Source organism: Marmota marmota, unplaced genomic scaffold, assembly GCF_001458135.2.
Source record: "Marmota marmota marmota unplaced genomic scaffold, marMar, whole genome shotgun sequence".
Classification (NCBI taxonomy): Eukaryota; Metazoa; Chordata; class Mammalia; order Rodentia; family Sciuridae; genus Marmota; species Marmota marmota.
This window is the reverse complement of record NW_026000169.1, coordinates 978,793-1,003,372: the sequence shown is the minus strand read 5'-3', so window position 1 is coordinate 1,003,372 and position 24,580 is coordinate 978,793. Positions and strand designations below refer to the sequence as shown.

At 37.8% G+C, this 24,580-nt stretch overlaps 1 protein-coding gene across 2 annotated transcripts in view; it reads left to right on the top strand.

Moving 5' to 3' along the window:
* The first annotated feature begins 15,569 nt into the window (after positions 1-15,569).
* Positions 15,570-24,580, top strand: part of Lrp6 (LDL receptor related protein 6) — a 191,500-nt gene continuing 182,489 nt past the window's right edge. For both annotated transcript variants that reach the window (XM_048787197.1, XM_015498172.2), the window contains exon 1: positions 15,570-16,046. In XM_048787197.1, coding sequence (XP_048643154.1) covers positions 15,992-16,046 — 55 coding nt within the window. In that variant the 5' untranslated portion in view covers positions 15,570-15,991. The remainder of the gene's footprint in view (positions 16,047-24,580) is intronic.

The following is a 24,580-nucleotide window of genomic DNA, read 5'->3' as shown; positions in this document are numbered from 1 at the left end:
CAGACTTATCATCAAACTAATCATTGGCAGTGGGAACAGGATTACTGTGTTGGTTTAAATCAATCAATTCCCTGGGTCTAGGAAGGGGCTTACCTTTCCTAGGCACATTGCCAATGGGTACCTGAACCAAATGAGGTATTATTCTATTAGCCAAGGGCACTAATCTCTATTGAATAAGTACTAACTGGATATATTACAAGAACAAAAGTAGTATTAATAAGGAGAAATAAAATTAGTTAATAAAGAGGACATGTGGAAAATGTTCTAAACCCAGAACTTTTCTCACAAACGGAAGGACAGGTGGTCAACAATATGAGATCTGTGTCATATTATAAATTTAACAATGACTGGATCTGATGATGGAGCTACAAGAAATCTTCATGATAAGTGGAGTGATAGACAGGGGATGGAGATTACAAGAAGATAAAAAATGAAATTAGTAAATTGAAACAATTTTAAAAGTGTTCAAGAAAAGAGAGACATGGAGTCAGCATTAAGGAGTAGCTCTGATGAGGAAAGATGAGTATTTGTCTTCCCTTGGTTCCCCTCCACCATGCTAGAGTGCAGATCTAAGAAAGTGGAAAGGAGAGTGAGTTAAGGAAGAGGGACAAGAAAGAGCCCGGAAGGAGCTAAGTCCTGAGTCACAGGAGACCTTGATCTTCTTGGTAAAAGGACAGGCATGTTATCTATTGAAAGAGAGATGTGCTACGTTGGTAGCCCTCAAAGTACACTCCCCAGACTGGCAGCACCATCTGGGAACTTGTTAGAAATGCAAATCTTTAGGCCATACCTCAAGCTAACTGAATCAGAAGTGCTGGGGATGGAACTCAGCAATCTGTGCACTAAGCCCTGCAGGTGATTCTGATGCACAATCAAGTTTGAGAATAACCATGCCAAGGAGCTGTTTACATAGTACCTACTTGTATGTGTGCCCTTGCAGTCTAACTATTTTGAGGTTTTTTTTTTTTTTTAAAGTCAGAAAATGTTCTTCACTTTGTTCTTCATTGCTCACTCCAGCCAGGTATACCTGTGGGTTCAGGTAAACTCATATGCTGAGGAAGGTATAGAGAACTCTAGACAGACTAGAAGATCTTTAGTGTAACATTTTTGTTTTTATTCCTGCTAGGCTTGTTACCTACATTTTTTTCCCCTTGCCCAGGCTCTTCTTGAGTTCAAGGAAATAGGCCACTGATGATTTTTTTTTGTCCTGCTAATATCTCTCCATTTCTGAAACATGAAAGCTTATACCCCTTAGCATGGAGGGCCAAAAATCTCAACTCTGCTCATTTCTCGAGTCTCCTACCTTGCTGATGATATAAGGGAAATTCTCTCTGGCAAGAGGTCTGTGGAAGGGAATTGAGAAGAATCCTAGCACTATTTGATCTGCTCAAAGACCTTTATGACCTGCCTCCTATGTGCCAGGAATTCTACCAGGGACTGGGAAGAAGAGATTCTTTACAAAGAAGCATAACATATACTGAAATAAACAGCCTGTCTCAGTTTGAATTGCATATAGACTGGTAGCTTAAATAATAAACATTTATTTCTCACAAATATAGAGGCTAGAAAGTCCAAGCTCAAGCAGCTGGCAGGTCTGGTATCTGGTGAGGGCCCAATTTCTGGTTTGCAGATGGCTGTCCTCTCACTGTATTCTAGCATGGTAGAGAGAAAAATAATCTTTCTCATGCCTCTTCTTATAAGGGCACTAATCCCCTTGGTAAGGGGTCTGCTCCTAAGGATCTATTTACCTACTGCAAAATGCTCTTCCTAATACCATCACATTGGATGTTCCAATTTCAACATATGAATGATGGAGGCACATTCAGTCCATATCATATCTAAAGTGGAAAAATGCTTTAAACACAGTGAAATCCAATGCTAGGACAAAGGTCTGATGGGATAAGGTAGAATCACAAAGAAAGGACACCTGGGCTGGCATTGTGGCTCAGTGGTAGGGCACTTGCCTCACATGTGTGAGGCACTGGGTTTGATTCTCAGCACTGCATATAAATAAATGAATAAAATAAAGGTCTATCAAAAACTTAAAAAATATATAAGTATAGATAGATAGATAGATAATAGATATAGATATAAAGAAAGACAGACACTTAAGTCAAGGAAGGTCTCCTAGAGAAATTAGCACCTACTCTTTAGAAATGGTTTTGAAGAAAAGGTAGAAAGAAGCTGAGAGAAGAAGGTAGAAGTATGCACTTCCAAACAAAGGAATAGCATAAACAAAGACATGTAAGTTGAAACAGGACAGAAAAAGTGATCAGAAGTTGGAGCTTAAGAGTGGCTGATCAGCCAGGAAAAGAAGGAGATAGATAGCATCCCAAATCCTGTTTTGCCCAGAACTGTCCCAGTCTTTATTAGTAGTTGCCCCTTTCAGTTCTGGGAAGACTAGGATGACTGATCACAATAGGATGGAAGCTATAATGAGCAGAAGTTCCTATGGGCCACAAAAAGAGATATATTCTTGATTCATTGTGAAGTTAGAGTCACTAGAAAGGACAGGGTGTGTTTGGACAAACATCATAAGGTTGCATTATCAAGCATAGGAGCCAAAGTAGGCAAATCGTACGTAAGACTAGGCAAGGCAAAATCAAGTCGCCTAGATTTTACTATCCCACACATGTGAGAAAATGGACACACATAGAGAAACTTTGTTCAAAGACGGAGGAAGGCAAGTCAAGAAAGCCAACTGAGGGCTGGGGATGTGGCTCAAGCGGTATCGCGCTCACCTGGCATGCGTGCGGCCCAGGTTCGATCCTCAGCACCACATACAAACAAAGATGTTGTGTCCGCCAAATACTAAAAAATAAATATTAAAATTTAAAAAAAAAAAAGAAAACCAACTGAGGATGAGACTTAAAGTCTGGAGTCTTGTGTTCATTCTTTTCACTTACTCATAAACCTCTGTAAGCTTCCACATCTGTGAAATGGGATAATACCTACCTCCCTGGTTTGTTTTGATGATCAAACGACAGAGTTCATGAGAAAAAGCTTGGTAAACTATAAAGCAGAATATGAGTATTACTAATAGGACCACTGCCACATTCAAAATGTGTCTAGCCACATCAATCTAGAAAGGTAATTTGGGGTGTAATTGCATCACATTGCTTTCTGCTTTTCTATAGCACTATGTCATCATTAATAACTCCTGGGTGTCAGCTGGCTCAAATGGGGTGGAGTGGATGGGAAGGATTGCTAGGGAGGAGGCAATCCAGAGTTTTCCTTTGATCTTTAATGGCTACCGCTTGAGCCACATGCCCAGCCCGGATCTCATTCTTTATGGCTGAATGATACTCGATTGTGTATATATACCACATTTTGTTTTAATCCATTCATCTGTTGATGAATTCCTAGACTGACTCATATTTGGGTATTGTGAGTAGTGACACAATAAACATGTGTATGCAGGTGTCTCTTTTGTATGCTGACTTTATTTCCTTCAGATATATACCCAGAAGTAGATCATATGGTAGTTCTATTTTTAGTTTTTAAAGGAAACTCTGCACTGTTTCCAAAATGGCTTTAGTCATTTTCATGCCCACTAACCCACTTAAAATTTCTTCAGATATTGCTGAAAGTTAGGGGATGTGAGTGTGTTTGCATGTGTGTGTGGAAAATCTCCTACCTCTTTCCTAGCCATTAAAGACCACTTGTCCAGGGAATCTGTTGTAACATTTCCACGTAATGTCAATTTTTGCTGGGATTCATTTTTTTTTCTTTTTAATCTCCAAGGGAAAAAAAATTGGGCTTATATGTCTCCAAATGGAATAGATTCTGACAATAGAAAAGAAAAAATAATTTCCCTTTCCCCAACTACAATATTCATCTCCATCTTCACTCTCAGAAATGGCAAGGAGCAGGAGCTCTTGGATGGTGGGGGTGGACAGAACTCAGGACCACATTTTATTTATTTATTTGGATATGTGCTTCTAAAACAGCAATGGTCTATTTCTTTCATTTAATTTTTTGGGAAAATTGAAAGAATTCAGTGTTTTGCAATATGGATCAAGGCTTAAAAATGCATCAAACTGGGTGATTTTTCTGGGAGTAAGAAGTGGAAAGGGTCTGTCATGGTATAACTGCTTGGAAACTTTTTAACATCAGAAAAAGTTTTTTACAGCATGAAAGAAAAATGTGTATGTTGAGAAAGAATATGAGGCTAAAACACATTGTTGCCATAAATCCTGAATTTGAGGCACAGTTCACAATGTTGCTTTACTAATAGTGCAACTTTAAACCTATTTAAGCTGGGAAATTTGTTATCAGGTGACTCATAAGTGGGGAAATCCAGTTCATTGGTGCCAAAGATGAAAGAAAGAGATTAGGTATTTAAATGCTGAGGTTCTAGTCAGTCTTGTGAATGAATTGCCGAAATCTTGGATGGGGAGAAAAGAAAGGGGGCAGTTATTCACCAAGTTAAAAAGTTAAAGAGCTCTCTGGATTTAAATAATAAAACCTTATACGTATAACATGTTTATCTTTCAAATAGCATAAGTACTTTTATTTCTTTTTTATTTCAAAACACAAAGTTTAAAAAAAGAAGTTAAGTACAGTACAAAGAACATTTTGTCCTCAACAACTTGAGAATGGGGACTGGACGCTATCATGCTCAAGTACTTTTTGATGTTATTTCCTATAAATAGCACTCTTTTCTGTATCATCACAAAGCAACCATCAAAATTAAAAAATTAAAACTGAGACAAGACTATTATCTAATTCTCTGATTCTAATTTTTTTTTTTTTTTGGTATCAGGAATTGAACCCAGGAGCACTCAACCACTGAGCCACATCTCCATTCAGCATTTTTATTTTTTTATTTTGAGACAGAGTCTTGCTAAATTGCTTAGGGCCTGACTAAGTTGCTGAGGCCAGCTTTGAATCTGTGATCCTCCTGTCTCAGCCGCCTGAGTCACTGGGATTACAGGTGTGTGCCACTGCACCTGGCCCAACTTAAGTTTTATCAAGAGTTTCAACAACAGGATCCAGTTCACAATCATACATTGTATTAAATTGTCATGTCTGTTTACTCTTTAGCTGGTATAATTCCCCAGTCTTTCCTTGGTTTTCATGACATTGATATTTTTTAAGAGAACCACCAGTTATCTTGCAACTTGTTCCTTAATTTGGGGTTAACTGATATTTCCTTATGCTTAGATTGAGTTTATACATCTTTGGGAGCATATCATTGTTATGGTTTGAATGTATCATCCCAAAAGCTCATGTGTCAATATAGAAACGTTTGGAGATGAAATGATTAGATTATGAGAGCTGACATCTAATCAGTGGATTAATCAATTTGATGAATTAATAATTTGAATGGGTTATTGGATGGTAACTGTAGGCAGGTGAGGCATGGCTGGAGAAAGTAGATCACTAGGGGCATGCCCTTGGGGATTGTATTTTGTCCCTGGCTACCAGCCCCACTTGTTTTCCTGGCTACCATGAGCTGAGCAGCTTGCCCCCACACCATACTTTTCTGCCAAGATGTTCTTCCTCATCTGGGACCCAGAGCAATGGATTTGGTCAACTGTGAACTGAGACCTCTAAAACCATTAGGCAAAAAAATGTTTTCTTCCCTAAGTTGATCTTGTCATGTATTTTGATCACAGTGATGAAAATAATCATAGAAGAGATATCATATCAGGCAACACATGATTTCAATTTGTCCAACTACAAATGATGTTCACTCTGATTCCTTTGATTATGGTGGTATCTGTCAGACATCTCTACTGTAAACATACTCTTTTCCCCATTCCTCAGAATTTTGATGAATTTATGTATGTATGTATGTTTGGACTATAATTATTTTACACAATGAATTATAATCATTTACTGCCTTTTTTTTCATTTTGGTGCTAGATTTATTAAATGAGTCAGCCAGTGGAAGCCTTTTCAAGCTGGTATTTACATCCTTTTAACATGTTCCCATGGTTCCTTGAGCCCTTTCTTGTTCTATTGCAACAAGGTGTTCCAGACTATTCTTATACTTTCCTTGACCAAGATGTGGGATCAACCTCTCTGAAACCTCTGGTTACTTTTACAGGAAAAGTTATTTAGTAGCTAAGATCTCCACATTAGCTGTGCTCATTGCTGTCACTGCTCCTAGGCCTCTTATAGTGGCTATGACATGTGTCACTCAGATCTCCTGTTGAGCATAATAGATAGGCAGTCCCAACTCTGCCTCCTGAATCTTCTACCCCATTCACCAGGTTTATAAGAGTTGCTCTCAGACAATGGTTGAACACAGCACTGGTACTAATGCAGGCCTTTCTGGTTAAGACACAGAAATCCTCCAGTGGGCAACTCTGGCTTAAGAATTCCCTATCCACAGGTTAAATACATTCTTGGATCTATGCTGCAGTACAAGACCCTTCTAACTCAATCTTTCCCTGTATATATATTTTTTTCAGTGCTGGGGATTGAACCCAGGGCCTTGTGAATGCTAGCCAAGTATTCTAGCACTTAGCTACATCTCAGTCTGAAGAATCCTTCTTTCTTTGCTTCCTACTTTATAATTAGTTATCTATCACTGAATAACAATCATCGCCAAAATGTAGTGGTTTAAAACAAAATAAATGTTTATTATTTCACAGTTTGGAATTCAGGAGCAGCTTCATTGTCTTGGAATCATTTGTGCCTGGAAGATTTACTTGCAAGATGGCTGATTTGGCTATTAGTAGGAGGTCTCAGTTCTTCACCACATGGAGCACTCCATAGAGATTCTTCTTTTCTTTCTGTTGATATTTTTAAATTTTAAATTTTATTTTTTTTGTGGGCCTGAGGATTGAATCCAGGGCCTTGCATATTCTAGGCAAGTGCTCAACAGGTGAACTACATCTCCAGCACTATTGATATTTAAAAAAAAAATTTATTCTAAGCTGGATGGGATATCCATAGGTATTTGACATATAATTTCATTATATTTGTTCAATGTAAAAATAGTTAAAAATAATGGAAACTCTACCCAAAATCATATTAGATATAACTTTAGTGCAACAGAGCTGTCTAACATGACAGGACATAAAATAATAGACAGAAAAAAAGTCTAGGTCAGAGAGAACCTTTGGGGAAAAAATGCTGGGGATTGAACCCAGGGCCTGGTGCATGCTAGACAAATACTCTATTACTGAGTTATACCCCTAATTTGGGCAAGACAACTTGATGAAATTTTGAGGCATCCCCTTAGGATAGATAAGAGTGTTTTTTGATTTAGCAGCATACTAGGTTATTGACACTCAATTTTGACAAGTTATTGACACTCAATTGACAAGTTATTGACAAGTTATTGACACTCAATTTTGTCCTCTAGAAAATGTGAATGAATATAACAATTTCCTTACAAGGAACTCATTTATATTAAATGGAACAATGAATACAAATAAAGTACATAAAGGTGTTTGGTGAACTGCATCAAATCTTTCTGGAAATTAAACAGAACAGATATCATTTTAATGAGATAGAGAAATATGATACTATTCATTTCCCTAACCCTCATGGCAAAGACTCCTCCCTCATCTTTGTGTACTCTTTTTTGGTATTGGGGATTGAATCCACAGGACTAAGAGGTGCTTTATTACTGAAATACATCCCCAATCTTTTTTATTTTTTATTTTTGAGATAGGACCTCACTAAGTTCCTTAGACTTATCTTGAACTGTGATCCTTCTTGCCTCAGTCTCCTGGGCTCACACCTCATTATGTAAGCCTGTGGGCAGTACATAATGAATACTCAATTAACATTTGGAGAATGCAGGGAACATACTTGTATTTTTGAATATTGTCAAATCATATAAACACTGCAAATACATGAATCAGTTTCAGCTCTCTAGTTGGGAACTACCAAAATAATGAAAAAGGATTATGTTTACTCATACTAGTATACTGGTTGGTATGTACTATTTATAGCAATGATTTGATTTAAACATGTTCTTTAACATATTTCATTTGTCAGTACTTCTGTTTATGTAACTCAGGTGTAAATAAGGTGAAAATTTTCTGAAGTTGAATGATGTAAACACGATATCTTTGGGGCTGGGGCTCAGTGGTAGAGCACTTGCCTAGCATGTATAAGGCACTGGGTTCGATTCTCAGTACGGTATTTATTTTATAAATAAATAAAATAAAGGTCCATTGACAACTAAGCAGTATTTTTAAAAAACGATATCTTCCCCTTTAATCTTCTACCTGTTTGTAAAGAATACTCACATAAATCATTCATTTTTCTTTCCTACTTATTGGCTCCCTTGTGTTTGGTGGGGTGAGTTTGGAGATCAGGTGGCAAATTTTCCAAAACTCCAGGTAGCATTATAACACCCTTGATTTTCTGTGGTTTATTCCTGGGACAGGAAGTGCTCTCACACTCACCCAAGGAGAGAGAGAGATAAATGAAACTGACAGATAAGGAAAACTGTGCACCTCATCACCTCCCCATCCAGCACATAAAGCTTACTTCCCCCACAGGGACAAGGCTGCATCTAGTAACCTGCAGGACCCAGGCAGATCTGCACCTTATAGATGTGAACATACACTGATTTCAGCAAAGAGGTGGATTGGAACCTATCCCATTAAGATTTGTCTAGTCTTGGGTTTCTTTAGTGTTTTCCTGACATGATAGCTAATTTTTCCCCTATGGTGAGTGTTCCAGGAGAAGAAAGCAAACACCACTATTTATTTAATTATTTAATTGTCTATTCACACTCTGTGTGATTGCTTCAATAGGTCAACCTTATTCAGTGTGGCAAGGGATTTCACAGAGGTGTGACTACCATGAGGTGAGAATCATCAGAGGCTATTGAACTGTCCAAATAAAACTCTTACACATCAAATCCTATCTTAGTGATTGCTTCTCAGTAGCAAGAACTAACACATTTGCTTGGTGGATGGAGATAGGATATATATATATATATATATATATATATATATATATAGAGAGAGAGAGAGAGAGAGAGAGCTGCGCGCGCTTGGTTTCTATTATTTTTAATATATTTATAAACTATATATAATATATATATACATATATCAGCTATTTTTTGTATGGATTGTATTCTTTGTATTGTATAGTCTCTGAACACTATTCTTTTAGCTTTGTGGTCAGCTAGTGGTTTACCAGGGGTTTTCTTCAATTCCTAGCCAACAAAATAAAACAAAACTCTCAGGTCTCTGCAAATTGACTCTGTATTGGGGCCAGTGCTTCAGTGCTTAGCCAGACCATTTATAATTCTGTCTTAGCCTTCACTTTCTGGTTGTGGTAAGTCTAAAGATCAACCAGAGGTGAAAGCTTATGGTCTTTTCAGATATTTTCTGAGGATTTGTCTTGCCCTGGATATGCATATAGGCTTCTTGAATCCCCTGTATATGCAGGAGCTTTTCAAAGCCCTCATTCCCCACACTTTACTCCTAGAATTTCAACATTTCCATTATTTACATAAACTGTTATCTTTTACCTTAGGAAGCACAGGTTTGTTCATTTGCCTTTCAGTATTTTTGAAGAACCTCCACTACATAGCCACTTTCTACCTTGCAAGAGTTCTAAGTTAGATAAAACAAAGGTAAGTCCCTTATATCAATTCTTCAGGGAGCCCTAAACAGGTCAAAATATGCAAACACATTTCCTTAGTAACAAGGTTCCCTTTTATCACTCCCAAACTCGGAACCTACAATGTGAAAATGGGCTAGTATGTTCTAGATCACTGCTATACCAGGCAGGGGATTGGACTAGGGTATGTTAAAACATGACAAAACCTCTCCTACCATGTTCATTCTCTTGATTATGTGGTTACTTTGTTGTCTATTTGCTAGAGTTTCAATAAAGTTGATTTTGACACTTCTTATCTTTTTTTTTTTTTTTTGTGTGTGTGTGTGTTCTGAGGAGGAAGACCTAGAATTCCCTACTCCACCATTTTCACTGATCTTGGCACCAATCTCTCTCTCTCTTATATTTGTAACTCCCTTCTCCAGTACTTAGAAACCCAGATTCTATTATCTTTAATATAATTACTTATTAGATTTCCCTTGTATATGTAATCAATAGTCTAACTCTGTCGTTATCCTCTTCCCTGCACAGACACCTTTTTTTTTTTCCTTTGCTCTGACATTGATTCCCTATTCCAGGCAACCCTCTACCTGTACATGTTCTTTCATTCTGTTTGGGGGCTAACTTGAGAACTTTGATGTGCAGTGTTTTTATTTACTATTAATATTTTGATAATCATTATAGGGGTTCATATGGTTGATGTTGAAATAAGAAAAATATTAGCAGAAATAAGTAATACTTATTTTCAAATTATAATGAATCCTTCTTAGGCATCCACATCTTACTCTCATGCTGTAACCAGAAACAAGTATTATTACCATTCAAAGATGGAAAATTAGAGGCAAGAAGGCCATTCTTCATAGTATCCACCAGATTTATGGTAAGCAGAAGCTCTCTCTTTGATGTTAGGGGATCCTGTAACACGTCCTTTGTCAGCTCCCTCTTCTGTTCTTAGCAGCAGCTCTTCCAAACCTTCATCACCTTCCTGAACCTCACACCACATTGTTTTTTATTTCACTCTCAACAGATTGGCTTAGTTTCTGTTTATTAAGACCATCAAATCTTTCTTTCACTATTTCTTCCCCCTAAACCCAATTTAAGTTATCAGGGAAGATTTAGGTTTTGTAGTGCCTAAGCATGTGCAATCAGGGAAAAGTGCATTTTAAAGAAAATAAATACAAAAATCCCATACTTTTGTAAATTTTACAAAAACCTATGATCATGCTGAATCATTGCCAAGGTCCCTCCCAACGCCACTGGAAGGAGTCTGTGAAAATGTGGGAGGAAGGAAAAAGTTAAAGGTTAAGCAACTTCTTATAGCCTCACTCATTCTCCTCTCCTCCAGACGTGGTGGTCCTCCCCACTCTCCCTCCTCTCTCTCTTCCTTCTCTTGTCCAAGGCTAATCCATTTGCTAAACTCCAGATCCTCGGTGAAATCTCTGATTCACTTTTCTTTGCCCCTTCTTTATTGGATCACTCACTTCAGGTTATAAAGATGATCATGTTCCTCTTAAACTTGGAAAAACAAAGAAAGCAATCATCCTTAACCAAGTCAACTCCCAAATTCCTTTCCAGCCAAAGAATTTGCTCTTTTTCCTTTAACAACAAGATTTTGGAAAAACTACTGTCCTCTCTCCCTGTTTCCCCTTCATCTCTCAATTCATTGCACACTTGATTTGGCTCTCATAATGCTGTTGAAACTACTTTGGCCAAAGTCACCAATGACTATTTTGTTCCAAGTTTATTAGTGATTTTTAAAAAGCAGCTATTTGAATTAAAAGAGTAAGAATGTTCCTCCTAGTAGCTCAAATAATAATAAAAATGTCTAAAGTAGAATTAAGTCTCTTCCACCCTTTTTAAGTACACTGCTCTCTGTCCACTCATGTTTACTGCCCCTACTTTGTGCTTTGTCTAGCCAAATCCAAAACTGACATGTATACAACTACATATGATTTCTCTCTTCCCCTTCATTCTTTTTCTTCTAAGTAAAAAATTCCATCATGCAGACACACTATTCTGTAACTTGCTCTTCAGTTAACAATATATGACTTCTATATTTAAAAATTCATACATATAAATCTACCATTCTTTTTGGCAGTCATATGATATTCCATAATAAGGACGTAACATTGTGGCCTCTTATGCAGATGCAGTGGCACACACCTATAATCTCAGTGATTTGGGAGGCTGAAACAGGAGGATTGCAAGTTTGAGGCCATCCTGGGCAACTTAGCTAGACCCTGTCACAAATAAAATAAAAAGGGATGCGTGTGTGGCTCAGTCGTAGAGGACCTCTGAGTTCAGTTCCTAGTACTGGGGTTGAGGGTTGGGAGGAAGACATATACTTGTTTATTAAACTATTCCTCCTTGAGGGGTATTTGGTTTTCTTTTTTGATAAGGCTGAATCATAAAACTGTTTTTTTTTGTAGACTTATTTTTTTTCTATTACATATAATGTTATAATAAATATCTGTGTACACACCTCTATAAACTTTTGCTTTTATGGATAAATTGCTAGAGATTTCTATTTTCTAGTTTGGAAAGTTTGTATATTTTATTTCCAAATTGCTTTCCCAAAGTGTTGGCAAAATGTATGGGTCCCATCAGTGACTTTTTTTTTTTTGGTGGTGGTGGTATTAGGGACTGAACCCAGGGCCTTGTGAATGCTAGGTAGGCACTCTACCAACTGAGCTATATCTCTAGCCCCATCAGTGACCTTTTGGTCAGTTTTAAGTCCCAACATTCTTTTTCAGAGCTTTGTTACAAAACATTGTATTTGTCATTGTTGACTATACTTTCTTTCTTTTTTTGGTTCTGGGGATTGAATTTAGGGGCACATCCACAGCCCTATTTTGTATTTTATTTAGAGACAGGGTCTCACTGAGTGGCTTAGCACCTCACTGTTGCTTAGGCTGGCTTTGAACTCTTTTTTTTTTTTTTTAATACATTGTAGTTGGGCACAATATCTTTATTTATTTATTTTTATGTGGTGCTGAGGATTGAACCCAGGGCCTCACATGTGCTAGGCGAGCACTCTACCACTGAGCCCTGGCCCCAGCCCTGGCTTTGAACTCTTGATCCTCCAGTCCTCAGCCACTGGGATTACAAGTGTGTGCCAGGCACCATGCCTGGGTGACTTTACACCTTCTTTTGTGGTAGTACTTTTAGCCATTTTCTACCTGCCTCTTTTTGGTCTCTTTTTCTAGCTTTTCTTCTGATTGCCTCTAAATATTTTATACCACATAAATTCTGTCTTGGCTCATATTTCTAGTTATGGTTCTAGCCAGATTTTTTTTTTTTCATTGTTGAGGACTGAATCCAGGACCTCACACATGCTAGGAAAACATTTTATCACTGATCCCTTCATCTAGAATTTTACCCTCAGCCCACGAATAGCCCCAAAGGTGACTTCACCTGAATGAGGAAAGTTTTCCTTACTTCCTTTTCCTTAATTAAGATGCCTTTCTGCCACTTCACAGGAAATTTTGGTAGTAACTATTGAGTATTCTATAAGCTGTCCCCTGTGGTATATAAGTTCCGCAATCATTGCTCATGATTGTTTTCCCCATTCCTCTGCTGAATCCTAACTTCTTGTTTTGTTCTTGTTCTTCTTCTTTTGGTACTAGGAGTTGAATCTAGGGCTGCTTAACCACTGAGCCATATCCCCAGACTTTTTATTTTTTATTTTGAGACAGGATCTTACAAAGTTGCTGAACCTGGCCTTGAGCTTGCCATCCTCCTGCCTTAGCCTTCTGAGTTGCTGGGATTACAGGTGTGTTCCACCATGCCTGGCATGTCCTAACTTCTGTACCAGATCTTTCTGCTGTGTACTTCCAATTGAATGCCATACAAATATCTCCCATATTAAAGACCCACTGTGTAATTTATTACTCCCTCTCTTTAAAATGCTTTTTATGCATTTCTTTTCTTATTAAAATGAAACTCCCATTATACTGAGGTACTTAGAAACCTGGAAATTCATCCTAGATTCTCTCTTCTCTGTTGATAGATTTATATGTATTGATTTGGAAGTATAGTTGTGATAGTTTACCAAGTTCTACTGTTTTGATCTCATGTTTTTCAAAACCATATCTTTTTGAGTGTCAGTGCTGTTGTCCTGACCATTCCTTTCCCAGATTTCTCTACCATATGCAAATATCTTCAATGTCTACATTGTCAATAGGTTGATATCTAAAACTCTAAGCTTGGCTTAAAAAGCTCTTCATTATTAAACCCAATGTCTATTTAGTGGTCTAGTCTCATTTCCTGACATACCATAAAAGCACTCCATTTAGCTATGTGGCTTTACTTTCAAATCCCCCAGCTCTCTAGTAATTCAGCTTTGCACGTGCAATCCTGCTTGGAACACCTTGTCAGTCTTGTTGTCCTGGCAAACTCTAACTTATATTTCCAGTCTCAGTTCTATAGTTATTTCCCCTTCTCCAAATGGTCTAGAAAGACTTCAGTACTTTCTACATTCAGCAATTTTTACATGTTTAATTATTTGATTAATTAGTGTTTCCAAACTAGTTTGTAAACTTCCTGAATGTATGGACTATGATTGCTCTCATCTTTAAATCTCCAATACTTAATTCAGGGGCTGGGGACTGGCATTTAATACATTCTTTAGTGACTCAGAAAAAGATTAATTTTGTAATAAGAACAGCATCCTGGTTATGGCTTATGCCTAAGCTCCAGATTTTCACTTAAGTACCTTTAAAAAAATTGTGATAAATATATAATGTGCTAAAAGAAATTGAAGAAAAGTATATCTTCATCCTAATGCCTATTTTAGTGCACTTACTTCTAGTCTTTGCTCAAATATGTGCTATCTCTCTGTAGGCTTATATATTTGTATTATATATATATTTTATATAACTATAAATAAAATTTATGTTCACGGTTCCACTTTTTTTTTTTCTTCTTTGTTTTTTTGTGCTGGGCATTAAACCCAGGCCCTTAAACATGCAAATACTCTAGCACTGAGCTATGCCCCGAGTCCCACTTTCACTTTTTAAAAGTTCAACTAATTGTAAACATTTTCCAACATTCTTGCACAATCCTCCAAATTGGGTTGGTCCTGCTAGTTACTACTTACTTGAGTGACCTTGGGTAAGTCACTGAACTTCTTTCAGGTTCTCATTTTCCTCCTGTGTGCAATGAATACAATAAATAACAAAACCTGTCTCACCCCCGGGGTTGTTTTGAGTGTCAAATATGATAAAGTGTGTGCAAGCACCAGGTGAACTCCAGTGTCACTAAGATATTAGTAACACTGGTAGTAGCTCGCTTCCTTGCCCATCTGCCTGCAGGTAAGGGCGTGTGACAGCTGGGCAGAATGCACTTGATGTCTCCATTATGGTTAACTCTTAGAGTGCCACAGCCTAGACTGAAGTCGGTTGGGTGATTTCATGAGGCGTCCAGGCCGTTACTCATGTATGCCCAGTGCACTTGGAACGGCAGAGGATATGCAAAGTTTTATTCTGGGAAATTCTTTCCTCAAGTAGAGAATTGATCATCAAAGCATACCAAACATTCATTATTAAATGCGATTTGTAAAATGCCCAATGCAGTCTTGTCCAATTGCCTTTTGGTTCTGCTAGGGGAGCTGACGCCTTTATCTTGGAATTTTATCTGCCAGTTTATAAACCTTTAATCTTTGTCAGGATTAACTCTGGGGTTAAGTCTGTATTTCCAAAAACCCAGGATAAAATAAAAAATCTGTTTTGAGTTGGCGTTTCACCTGACCCACGTTTAAAGCTGGTGCAACCAGCATTTTTCTTTTTCTTTTAAGAAAAGAGATGCTTAAACCAATTTCCAACCCTGAAGACGGGGTTCATCGCTGGTGACAGGATCCTCCGCTGCTCCTGAAGCACAGACACGCGGCTCGGCAGCAGTTGGTCCCCAGCCCCCGGCCCAGGTGACTGCCTGCGTGAACCCCCAGCCCCACCTGGCTGCGCCGCCGGGCGGCCTCTCCCCTCCAGCAGACCTCTGCTCACGCGGTACATCTCCCGTGGTCTCCAAGCACAAGCGTGCGCACGGGTCCCCACCTCTTTTCCAACCTGCGGGAGAGGCGGCGCTGAGGGAGGGGGCCGGCCGCGCGTAGGGAGACCTCGTCGGCGACCCTTGGAGGAGGCCGGGAGGCTGTATCCCTGCGCGCTGCGCGAGAGGAAGAGACTGAATGAGGAGCCGCGCGGGGGAAGTGGGGCGCCGGGGGAGGAGGCGGCGGGATGGGAGCAGACGCTGGCGTCGCGCGAGCCCGGGGCAGAGCGGCGCGGTAGAGAGGGCGGCGGCTGCGCGCGCGGAGCCTTGACGTGCCCCTTTCTTTCTTCTCTCTCTGGAAAGCATGAGCGTGCAGACCTGCCGCTGCGGCGGCCGCCCGGGCTCCTCGCCTCCCCCTCTTCTGGCCGCCCCTCGCCGGTAAGAGTAGAGAACGCGAGAAGGGAAGATGGGGGCCGTCCTGAGGAGCCTCCTGGCCTGCAGTTTCTGTGTGCTCCTGAGAGGTGAGAAGAGTGGGGGGACCGGAAAGTTGGTGGGATTTTGGAAAGGGGGGTGGCCTTGTTTTGTGTGTCTGGGGGGAGGGGAGGGAAGAAGGGAGGGAGAAGACGGGGAAGAGAGCGAGGAGAGAGGCCTGGTGGTGGGGAAGGAGAAGGAGAGAAAGGGGCCCGGGAGAAGGGGCTGTGCGCACCGCCTGGCCACAATGCAGACCCCTGCCTGGGTTTCCACACTGTCTGGACAAAGCTGAGCCTAGGTCTGGGCTGCTTGTCTTGGCGAACCCCTGGCACCCCATTCTATCGGAATGACTGAGTGTCTGTGTACCTCTTTGCCTGGAGTTTCTAGGGAAAAGGGTCTTTGTACGTATTTTGGCTTTAAAAATGTTTGAGCCCACGGTGCTTAATGTTGGCTTCTCTCTCGAAGCCCTCACCTTTTCCATGTCTCTTAGATGAACTTTTAGAGCCCTCTTACTATTTTTCCGGACCTTGTTACAACTAATAATTGGCTTCCGTTTGGGGAATAGTGATCCTGGGTGAGAGCACAGTTGGAAAGTGACTTTGAGGTTATAGGTCGAGCGTTTCAGCAATGGGAATCATCTGAGCTTCAGCCCATAATAAAATACAAACGTTGCCCTCGTAACCCCTGGTATTCAGGACTTGCCCCTATTTTCGGAGTATGCAATTGTACAGTTGGCACCAAGTAGGGAAGTCGTCCTTGTGTGACGAGGAGCCTATCCTGGGAACTAAATTATCATTCGCTGTGCACTCTTGGGGACTGCTTGGCACTTTGGTAAATATTACAGACCTCCCTGGATAATTTGCTCTGGGAACCACTCAGGTTTAGTGCCTCTGTGATGTTTTGAATTGGACCGCAAAGCTGACACATATGCTTTGACTTTTATTTTGTGACAGTTTCTAAAGTATTTTGACTAGCTGGCAAGATTGTCCACAGGTCGTCTCAAGTCTGTTAAGAGTTGAAGTTGAGATGACACTGATGCTATCAAGCATTTACCAGCAGAAGAATTTAAGTGCTGCTTGATGCAGTGGCTTGTAGTTTTGGTTTTCTGAATTTTGCTTGTGTTCATAGTCAATTTTTTTCAGGTATGGGACTTTAGGAAGCTTTGGAGATTTTTTTTTAGCCATTAATTTAACAAGCTAAACTTTGTTAAGTCCTCTAAAACTTAAGAAGTTTGTAGAACATGGTAATAAATAATTCTGTGGTATAAATGTGATAGGTGTGTCATTTCTGTGTGTCTATATGTATTTTTGATGAGAGTGCCTTTTTTTTTCAGAAGGAACGTTTACTTTCGCTGCTCTTCTGCACCATTATTATGTTTGCATATTCTATTTATACTTAATAATAATTATGTCTTGTAAGCATATTTTGAATTGTCTAGTTTTATATATATATATAAACTCATGAAAGATAGTGCTTTAATTTTCATGGCAGAGTACTTAATTCAGTGTTAGGTACTTGAGGAATTTAATAAGTGTGTATTATTTTAGTACACCCTTCACTGAAAGATTTTGCTTTAGCTGTGAGAAAGAATTATATCTGATATAAGAATATGTATTTAAGACAGAAATTGATAGAAATTAAACAAATATGACACCAGTGGATTGTTAAGTCTAGGGGAAATTAAATCCATAATCTGCATACTTCTGGTTCCCCAGTTGTATTTCTTGGAGGGGAAGGGTGTGATGTAAGTGCTGTTTGTTTATTTTAACACCAGGTTTAAACCCAGATTTAAATTTGTTCATTACTTGAGTTTAGAGAAGTAGTTATATGTTTTGAAGTAATAAGAGCTGAAAGAGTTAATAGGAAGTCTCCTTTCTACTACCAAAGCTTTAAAAAATGGAGCTCTTACTTTAGATGTAGCATAATAACCGTATAAAGTGGTCTTTATATTTAACAGTATTTAATGTGAGTACATATCATTTGAACTAAAACTCTTTTGATGTAAAAAATTTTTTGTTCATTATTTATATTGTCGTGACTCCTTGATAGTGTGTGTCATCCTCTGTTTTGGTAGTGATACCTAGTCAACCTTGGACTCCAAGGAGAAAAATATTAATTTGTTTTAAGGTCATTTTTCTAAAGAGTTGGAGCTTTAACATTGGGTATGTGATGGGGTGTGAGATCGTTTGGGAAACCTGTTGTCCTGTAACCTTGTTTAATCAGTAGCTGAAAGCCAGGAAATACTATCATGATCCAGGCTGCATTCCTTTCCCCATCATCAGGTAGCAAAATACAGTGGAAAAATTGAGGGATTTTAACACCAAAATCTTGATTTTTAAACCAAAGCTTCACTACTTCTTAACTTTGTGGTTTTGGTCCATTCAGTTTCTCTGGGTCTCAAGTTTTTTTATTTGTGAAATGTGGGTGATGATAGATATATGTCTGCCTAATTTGCAGGATTATTTGAAATATTAAGTAAATGAATTTAAAGTGCTTTACAAGTTTTTTTTCCATGTATGTAAATATACCACTGAGCTGTATCCCCAACTCTTTATTATAATCTTTGATTATTTGTGGATGTAACCTGAACTGCTGGGGATTTGAGGTTTAATTTGTGATTGATTGATGAATTCTTAAAGGTAGATGGGATCTTGGTCATGCGAGTTTAACTACTTCATTCATAGGTGGGGAAAATGCAAGATTCAGAGATATTCATAATGTGGTCAAGATTTTACAGCAAATTAATGGTGGAGCAACGATTTATTATTCTTTCAGCAAATATGTATGAGATACCTACTATACAATAGCTTCTGGTATAGTGGTGAACAAAACAGACATGGTCCTTGTTCTGATGGACTCTGCAGTTTAGGTTGCCATTCTTATCATTCTTTTTTTCCACCCAGGTGCTGTTTAGAGAAAATACTATCTCTGCTTTTTGATAAGAATTATAAATTTTGAAATACCATCAAAGTGTATATTTTAACCTTATTTGAGGAGGCTTTAGTTTTGTAAAAATTCTTTGCTGATTGCTTTTTTTTTTGTTGTTTTTGTGGGCTGGTGGTAATGGTACCAGAATAAAGCAATAAAGCACTGTTGTCCAAATTTGTTTTTCTATACAAGTGATCTTTTTAAGGCCCCTTCCCGACTTTAAAATCAGATATTTTAAATTTTTTGGGAAGAAGAATGAATTTTGGAGTGGAAATCAAAAGAACAAAGTTATAGTTCTGTTTTTCCTTAGCTACTTTGTGACCTTGGATAAGTTACTGTCTTTGTTAGGGTAAGGAATCTATAATTCATATTATCACATTAAGGGCTCTGAGAGATCCTGAAGTAAAAAGAGACCAGTTTTAACTTTGTTTAATTTCGTATTTCCCATATTTGACAATGAAAATTTTTGTAAGTTCTTTTAACATGCCACTGGACTTCTGCTCCAAGAAATACACTTGGAGAGTGTCTCTGAAGGTAGTATGGTGTTGTCATAGTAGACATTCAATAAATGGTCACTATTAAGATGGCCACATTAAGAGAATAATGCTTAGAAAAGACTAGTAAAACATTTTAAGTGCCTGTTATGTTCCAGTAATTGTTTTTGGCAATAATTTTAGACCAGTGGTTTTTGAACTTCAAAATTTTTTTCTGCAACGAAAACAAAAGCTCCATAAAATGCATTTACTTCTGATATTTTCTGTTTTGTTTTATATAAAATATGATGGCCAAACTTTTACTCTCTAAAGGGTAGCAATCCAGGGACACTGTACCACTGAACTATATCCCCAGTCCTTTTATTTTGAGACAGGGTCTAAGTTTGCTAAAACTCTGTTGCCTCAATCTCCTGAGCACCTGGGATTATTAGTGTGTGCCCTGTTAAAGCTGCATCTGAACAATGCTTTTTAAAAAAGGTGATGATTATTCTGAATAAGCTAGAGATAGATAACTCAGTTAATTATGATACTTACTTAAGGGTTGAGTATGGTAGAGTCAGGCATGTTGTAATGCACAACTGTAATCCTATCTGGGTAAAGAGGATTGTGAGTTTGAGGCCAATGTGGGCAATACAGTGAGATTCCAGCTCAAAAAATAAAGTTAAGTATGGATAAAATCACTTTACCAAAACATTTTCTAAGTGAGAAATTATTTGGCACTGGGGATTAAACTCAGGGGCACCTAGCGGCTGAGTCACATCCCCAGCCCTTTTTTGTATTTTATTTAGAGATAGGGTCTCATTGAGTTGCTTAGGGTCTCCCTGAGTTGCTGAGGCTGACTTTGAACTAACAATCCTGTCTCAGTCTCCTGAGTTTCTGGGATTACAGGTATGTGCCACTGTGTCCAGCAGAAATTATTATTATTATTTTTTCTTTTCTTATTTATTTATTTTTTAGTTGTAGTTGGACACAATACCTTTTATTATATATATATATATATACATATATATATATATTTTTTAATGTGGTGCTAAGGATCTAACCCGTGACTTACAGGTGCTAGGTAAGCACTCCAAAACTGAGCTACAATCCCAGCCCTGGAAATTATTATTTTTTTTAACAAGAATTTAAAATTATTCTGGGACCTGGGTTGTAGCTCAGCTATAGAGTGCTTGCCTAGGACGTGTGAGGCACTGGTTCAATCCACATAAAAATAATGAATAAGTAAATAAACAAATAAAGGTAAATATATATGTGTCCATCTACAACATATATATTTAAAAAAAAATTATTCCACACCAAGTAGGTTATGGGGCTAGGAGTCTTCCTCCTTATTGGAATGCTTTATTGTGAAGTATAATTTTAAATATGCTCATATATCCAACTTAAAAGATATTTTATAAGTCTGAGAAGGATGACAAGTGAACTTCATTACTATGCACTCTTAGCTGCATGTTATGTGGTCTTTATTTGTAAATTTTTTGATTTATGCTAATGAAGAAATAGTTTTTAGATGGTAAAGTTTCTTTTTTTAATATTTTTTTAGTTGTAGATGGACATAATATCTATTTATTTTTATGTGGTGCTGAGGATTGAACCCAGTGCCTCACATGTGCGAGGCGGGCGCTCTACCACTGAGCTACAGCCCCAGCCCCAGAAAAATTTCTTTATAATAGTTTTTTTTCCCCTTCATATACTGCTGTGTATTAGAGCTTTGGACATATTGGATACTGTAAATTTTACACTTAAAGCGTATAAAATATGTGAATATTTATAACATTTATACAGTCTTATTTGGAACTTAATTTTGTGTTTTGTCTAAAATCATTGGTTAGACATGGTTAAATTATACATTTATAACTATTAGAAAGATTTCTTACACAGGTTAGATATGGAAAACAGACTATTTAGAAAAAAAATCAATGTATTTATACTGAGGTTGAAATTGAAGTGTGGATTATGTATTTTCTGGTTTTAGAATGTAACTATTGCATTAATAATAATATACTTATTCTCATATATAGTTAGCCTTCCAAATCAGTGTTCCACATCCATAGATTCAACCAACTGTTGATTGAAAATATTTGGAAAAAACACTTTTTTTCTTGTCATTATTCCCTAAACAATACAATATTTACATAGGTGTTACATAAGATATGTTATAAATTATATTAGGTAGTATAAGTAATCTTGAGATGATTTAAAGTATTTCGAGGAATGCATTTAGGTTATATGCAAATACTACCCCATTAAGGGAAAACCTTCAGATTTTGGGGTCCAGGAGGATTGTTATTACTATTATTTGTGGTGCTGGAGATATATAATCTCTCTCACACATGCTAATAATAAGCAAGTGCTCTACCACTGAGCCATACCCCCAGTCCCTGTGGGGTGGACATGGGTTGGGGAGTGAGGTGAAAGGGAAGCATCTGGAACCAGTCCATCATAGATGTTGAGGGATGATTATATTTTTATCTTTTTTAGTTTTAAATGGACACAATACGTTTATTTTATTTGTTTCTATTTTTTTATGTGGTGCTGGGGATTGAACCCAGTGCCTCATGTTAGCATTTGCTCTACCACTGAACCACAACCCTGGCCCCGTGATTATATTGTTTTAACCCGGTGTTTTGGAGATAAAAATCTATGTACCATAAAAATCTCCATTTTAAAGTATACAGTAGTTTTAGTATACTCACATGGTTGTACAGCTGTCACCACTGTCTTATTCCTGAACATTTTTAGCACCCTCCAAAAAACAAACAAACAAACAAAAAACAAACCACACTCTAAAAATAACTCCATATGCCTCTTAGCATGACTTGTGGGGAAGGAGAGAAGCCTGACAAAACTTTGGTCAAGCCAAGATAATGGGTGAATAACAATAGCAATTGTGATGAACACTTCTTAGTCCCCCTGTTGCTTAAAACAAAACGTGTCACTATTAGGGATAGAACAAGAGTCATTGTGCAGTTGGTCTCATTAGACTTGGCCTGTAATGTTTATATTTGGTAGCAACAATAGTAATTTACTAGATAGGTCTTTAAAGTTTTGCTGAAAGCTTTTCAAGGACTTTTAGATTGGAGATTGGAGGGCTTTTTTTCTTTTCTCTCTCTCTCTCTGTGTGTGTACGCCCGCCCGGCTGGAGATTGAACCCAGGGCCTTGTTCATGTGAGGCAAGCACTCTACCAACTGAGCTACATCTCTAGCCCTAGATTGGAGTTTTAAAACCCTCTTGAGGCTAGAGATGTGAGTCAGGAATTTACCTTCAGGTTTTACTTGTAGTACCTGTAGATTTGAGTTATTTCCTGCCTTGTTGAGGTTTACAAAATATTCTAGGGTTTCTGGGCCCTCTAGGAAGTGAGCATTCTTAATTCATCTGTGAAGCTAGGAACTCTGTAAGCCATTTACCTCGACAAGTTTCCCAAAAGAGCTATAAGCATGGCTCATAAAATCAACTGTAGCTCCTTTAAAGTGTCTAGTCATATCAGATTAAAGGAGCAGCACTTTCAAATATCCAAAGTTATATAACAGTGTATCCAACCAGAGGCAGACTCAGTGAACCTATGCAAATAACTATGTTGCTATGAGAAGAATACTTAATAATTGAGTTTTTGAATTCTGGAGGTGACAGGAGAAACTGAGAGATAAATGTTTGTTTTACTTCATAAAACATAGTCTGCTTATATGATTATAGATAATTTCAGAGAAGAAAGAAATGGGGTCCTTATATCCAGGAAATATAAAATTAAAATGAGCACTATTTTAAATAAAACCCATAATATTCCTTCAGCACTTTATTCAGTTCTACATAATTAACTCTTGTTCTCCTGGATCTGTGTTAGCAATCTCTTGAACTCTTCTACTTCTCTACTACTAGTTTTTGGAAATTCTGACTCATAACACTGACGTGTTCTCATCTGTCTATATGATGCCATCAGAAGAAACCTGTGCGCTAGTGTAACTGGCAGTTCTTTTTCAATAATACTTTTTTTTTAAGAGACAAGTACTTTGACCTGTATACTTGCAGGTATGTTCAGAGTAAAACAAAACAAAAGTATCTGAACTGGATGAGGTGGTGCATGCCAATACTCCCAGACTTTGGAAGCTAGGATCACAAGTTTCAGGACTTCTCAGCATTTTAGAGAGACCCTCAGCTTTTAGGGAGACCATGTCCCAAAATAAAAAAGACTGGGGATGTAACTTAGTGGTAAAGCACCAAAGGTTTAATCCTCAGTATTTGGAGGTAGTGTATATGTGGGGGGTGGGGAGGCAATGACAACAAAACAAAACACCCTCCAATAAAGCCTATCTGTAGATAACCAAAAGACTTCAAATAGTATAATTAATATATTGCTGATAATTTTAAAAGTGAAAGATCTAATGAGTGGTTGTTATTAAAAAAAAAACACACAATTTTGATGTGGATGTTGGTATGAAAACCAACATCAAGTCAATCCTAAAAAGTTTTGATAAAATATCTATAAGCAATAATGATTAGCCTTATTTTAAACAAAATTGCTATTACATGTAATTTGTAAATATAACCTCAAGAAAACAATCCTGAAGATATGTAATGATCCTGAGTCATAGAAGGTTATAAATTTATCAAGCAGAATATATGTAGAATATAACAAGATCATTCTATTATAGAATAGAATATAATAAGATTCTACCAAGATTATCAAGTAAAAAGATTTAGTCAGTCTATAATAGGCCTTTAACATCTGTGTAATAAAATTTCATATGTAAATATGAATTCTCAGTTGAGAACCACTAACCTAATGAGAAGATAGATTTTTCAAATTAAAGAAGTAGCCAGGTGCAGGGCACACACCTGTAATCCCAGCTTCTCTGGAGGCTGAGGAAAGAGGATTGCAAGTTATTGGCCAGTCTTGGCAATTTAGTGAGACCCTGTATCAAAATAAAAAAAATAAAAAGGACTGGGGATGTAGTTCAGTGATAGAATGCCTCTGCGTTCAACCCCCTCTTCCTCTGCAAAAACAAACAAACAAAAATTAAAGAAGTAAAATTGTGATCATGTTAACATTAAAACAAACAAACATGGAATTACTAAAGGCACTATACTGTTGTTTAATGTCAGGCAAAGTAGTACCGGGATTCTGATCAATAGAAGTATACATCTACAATGAGAGCATCAC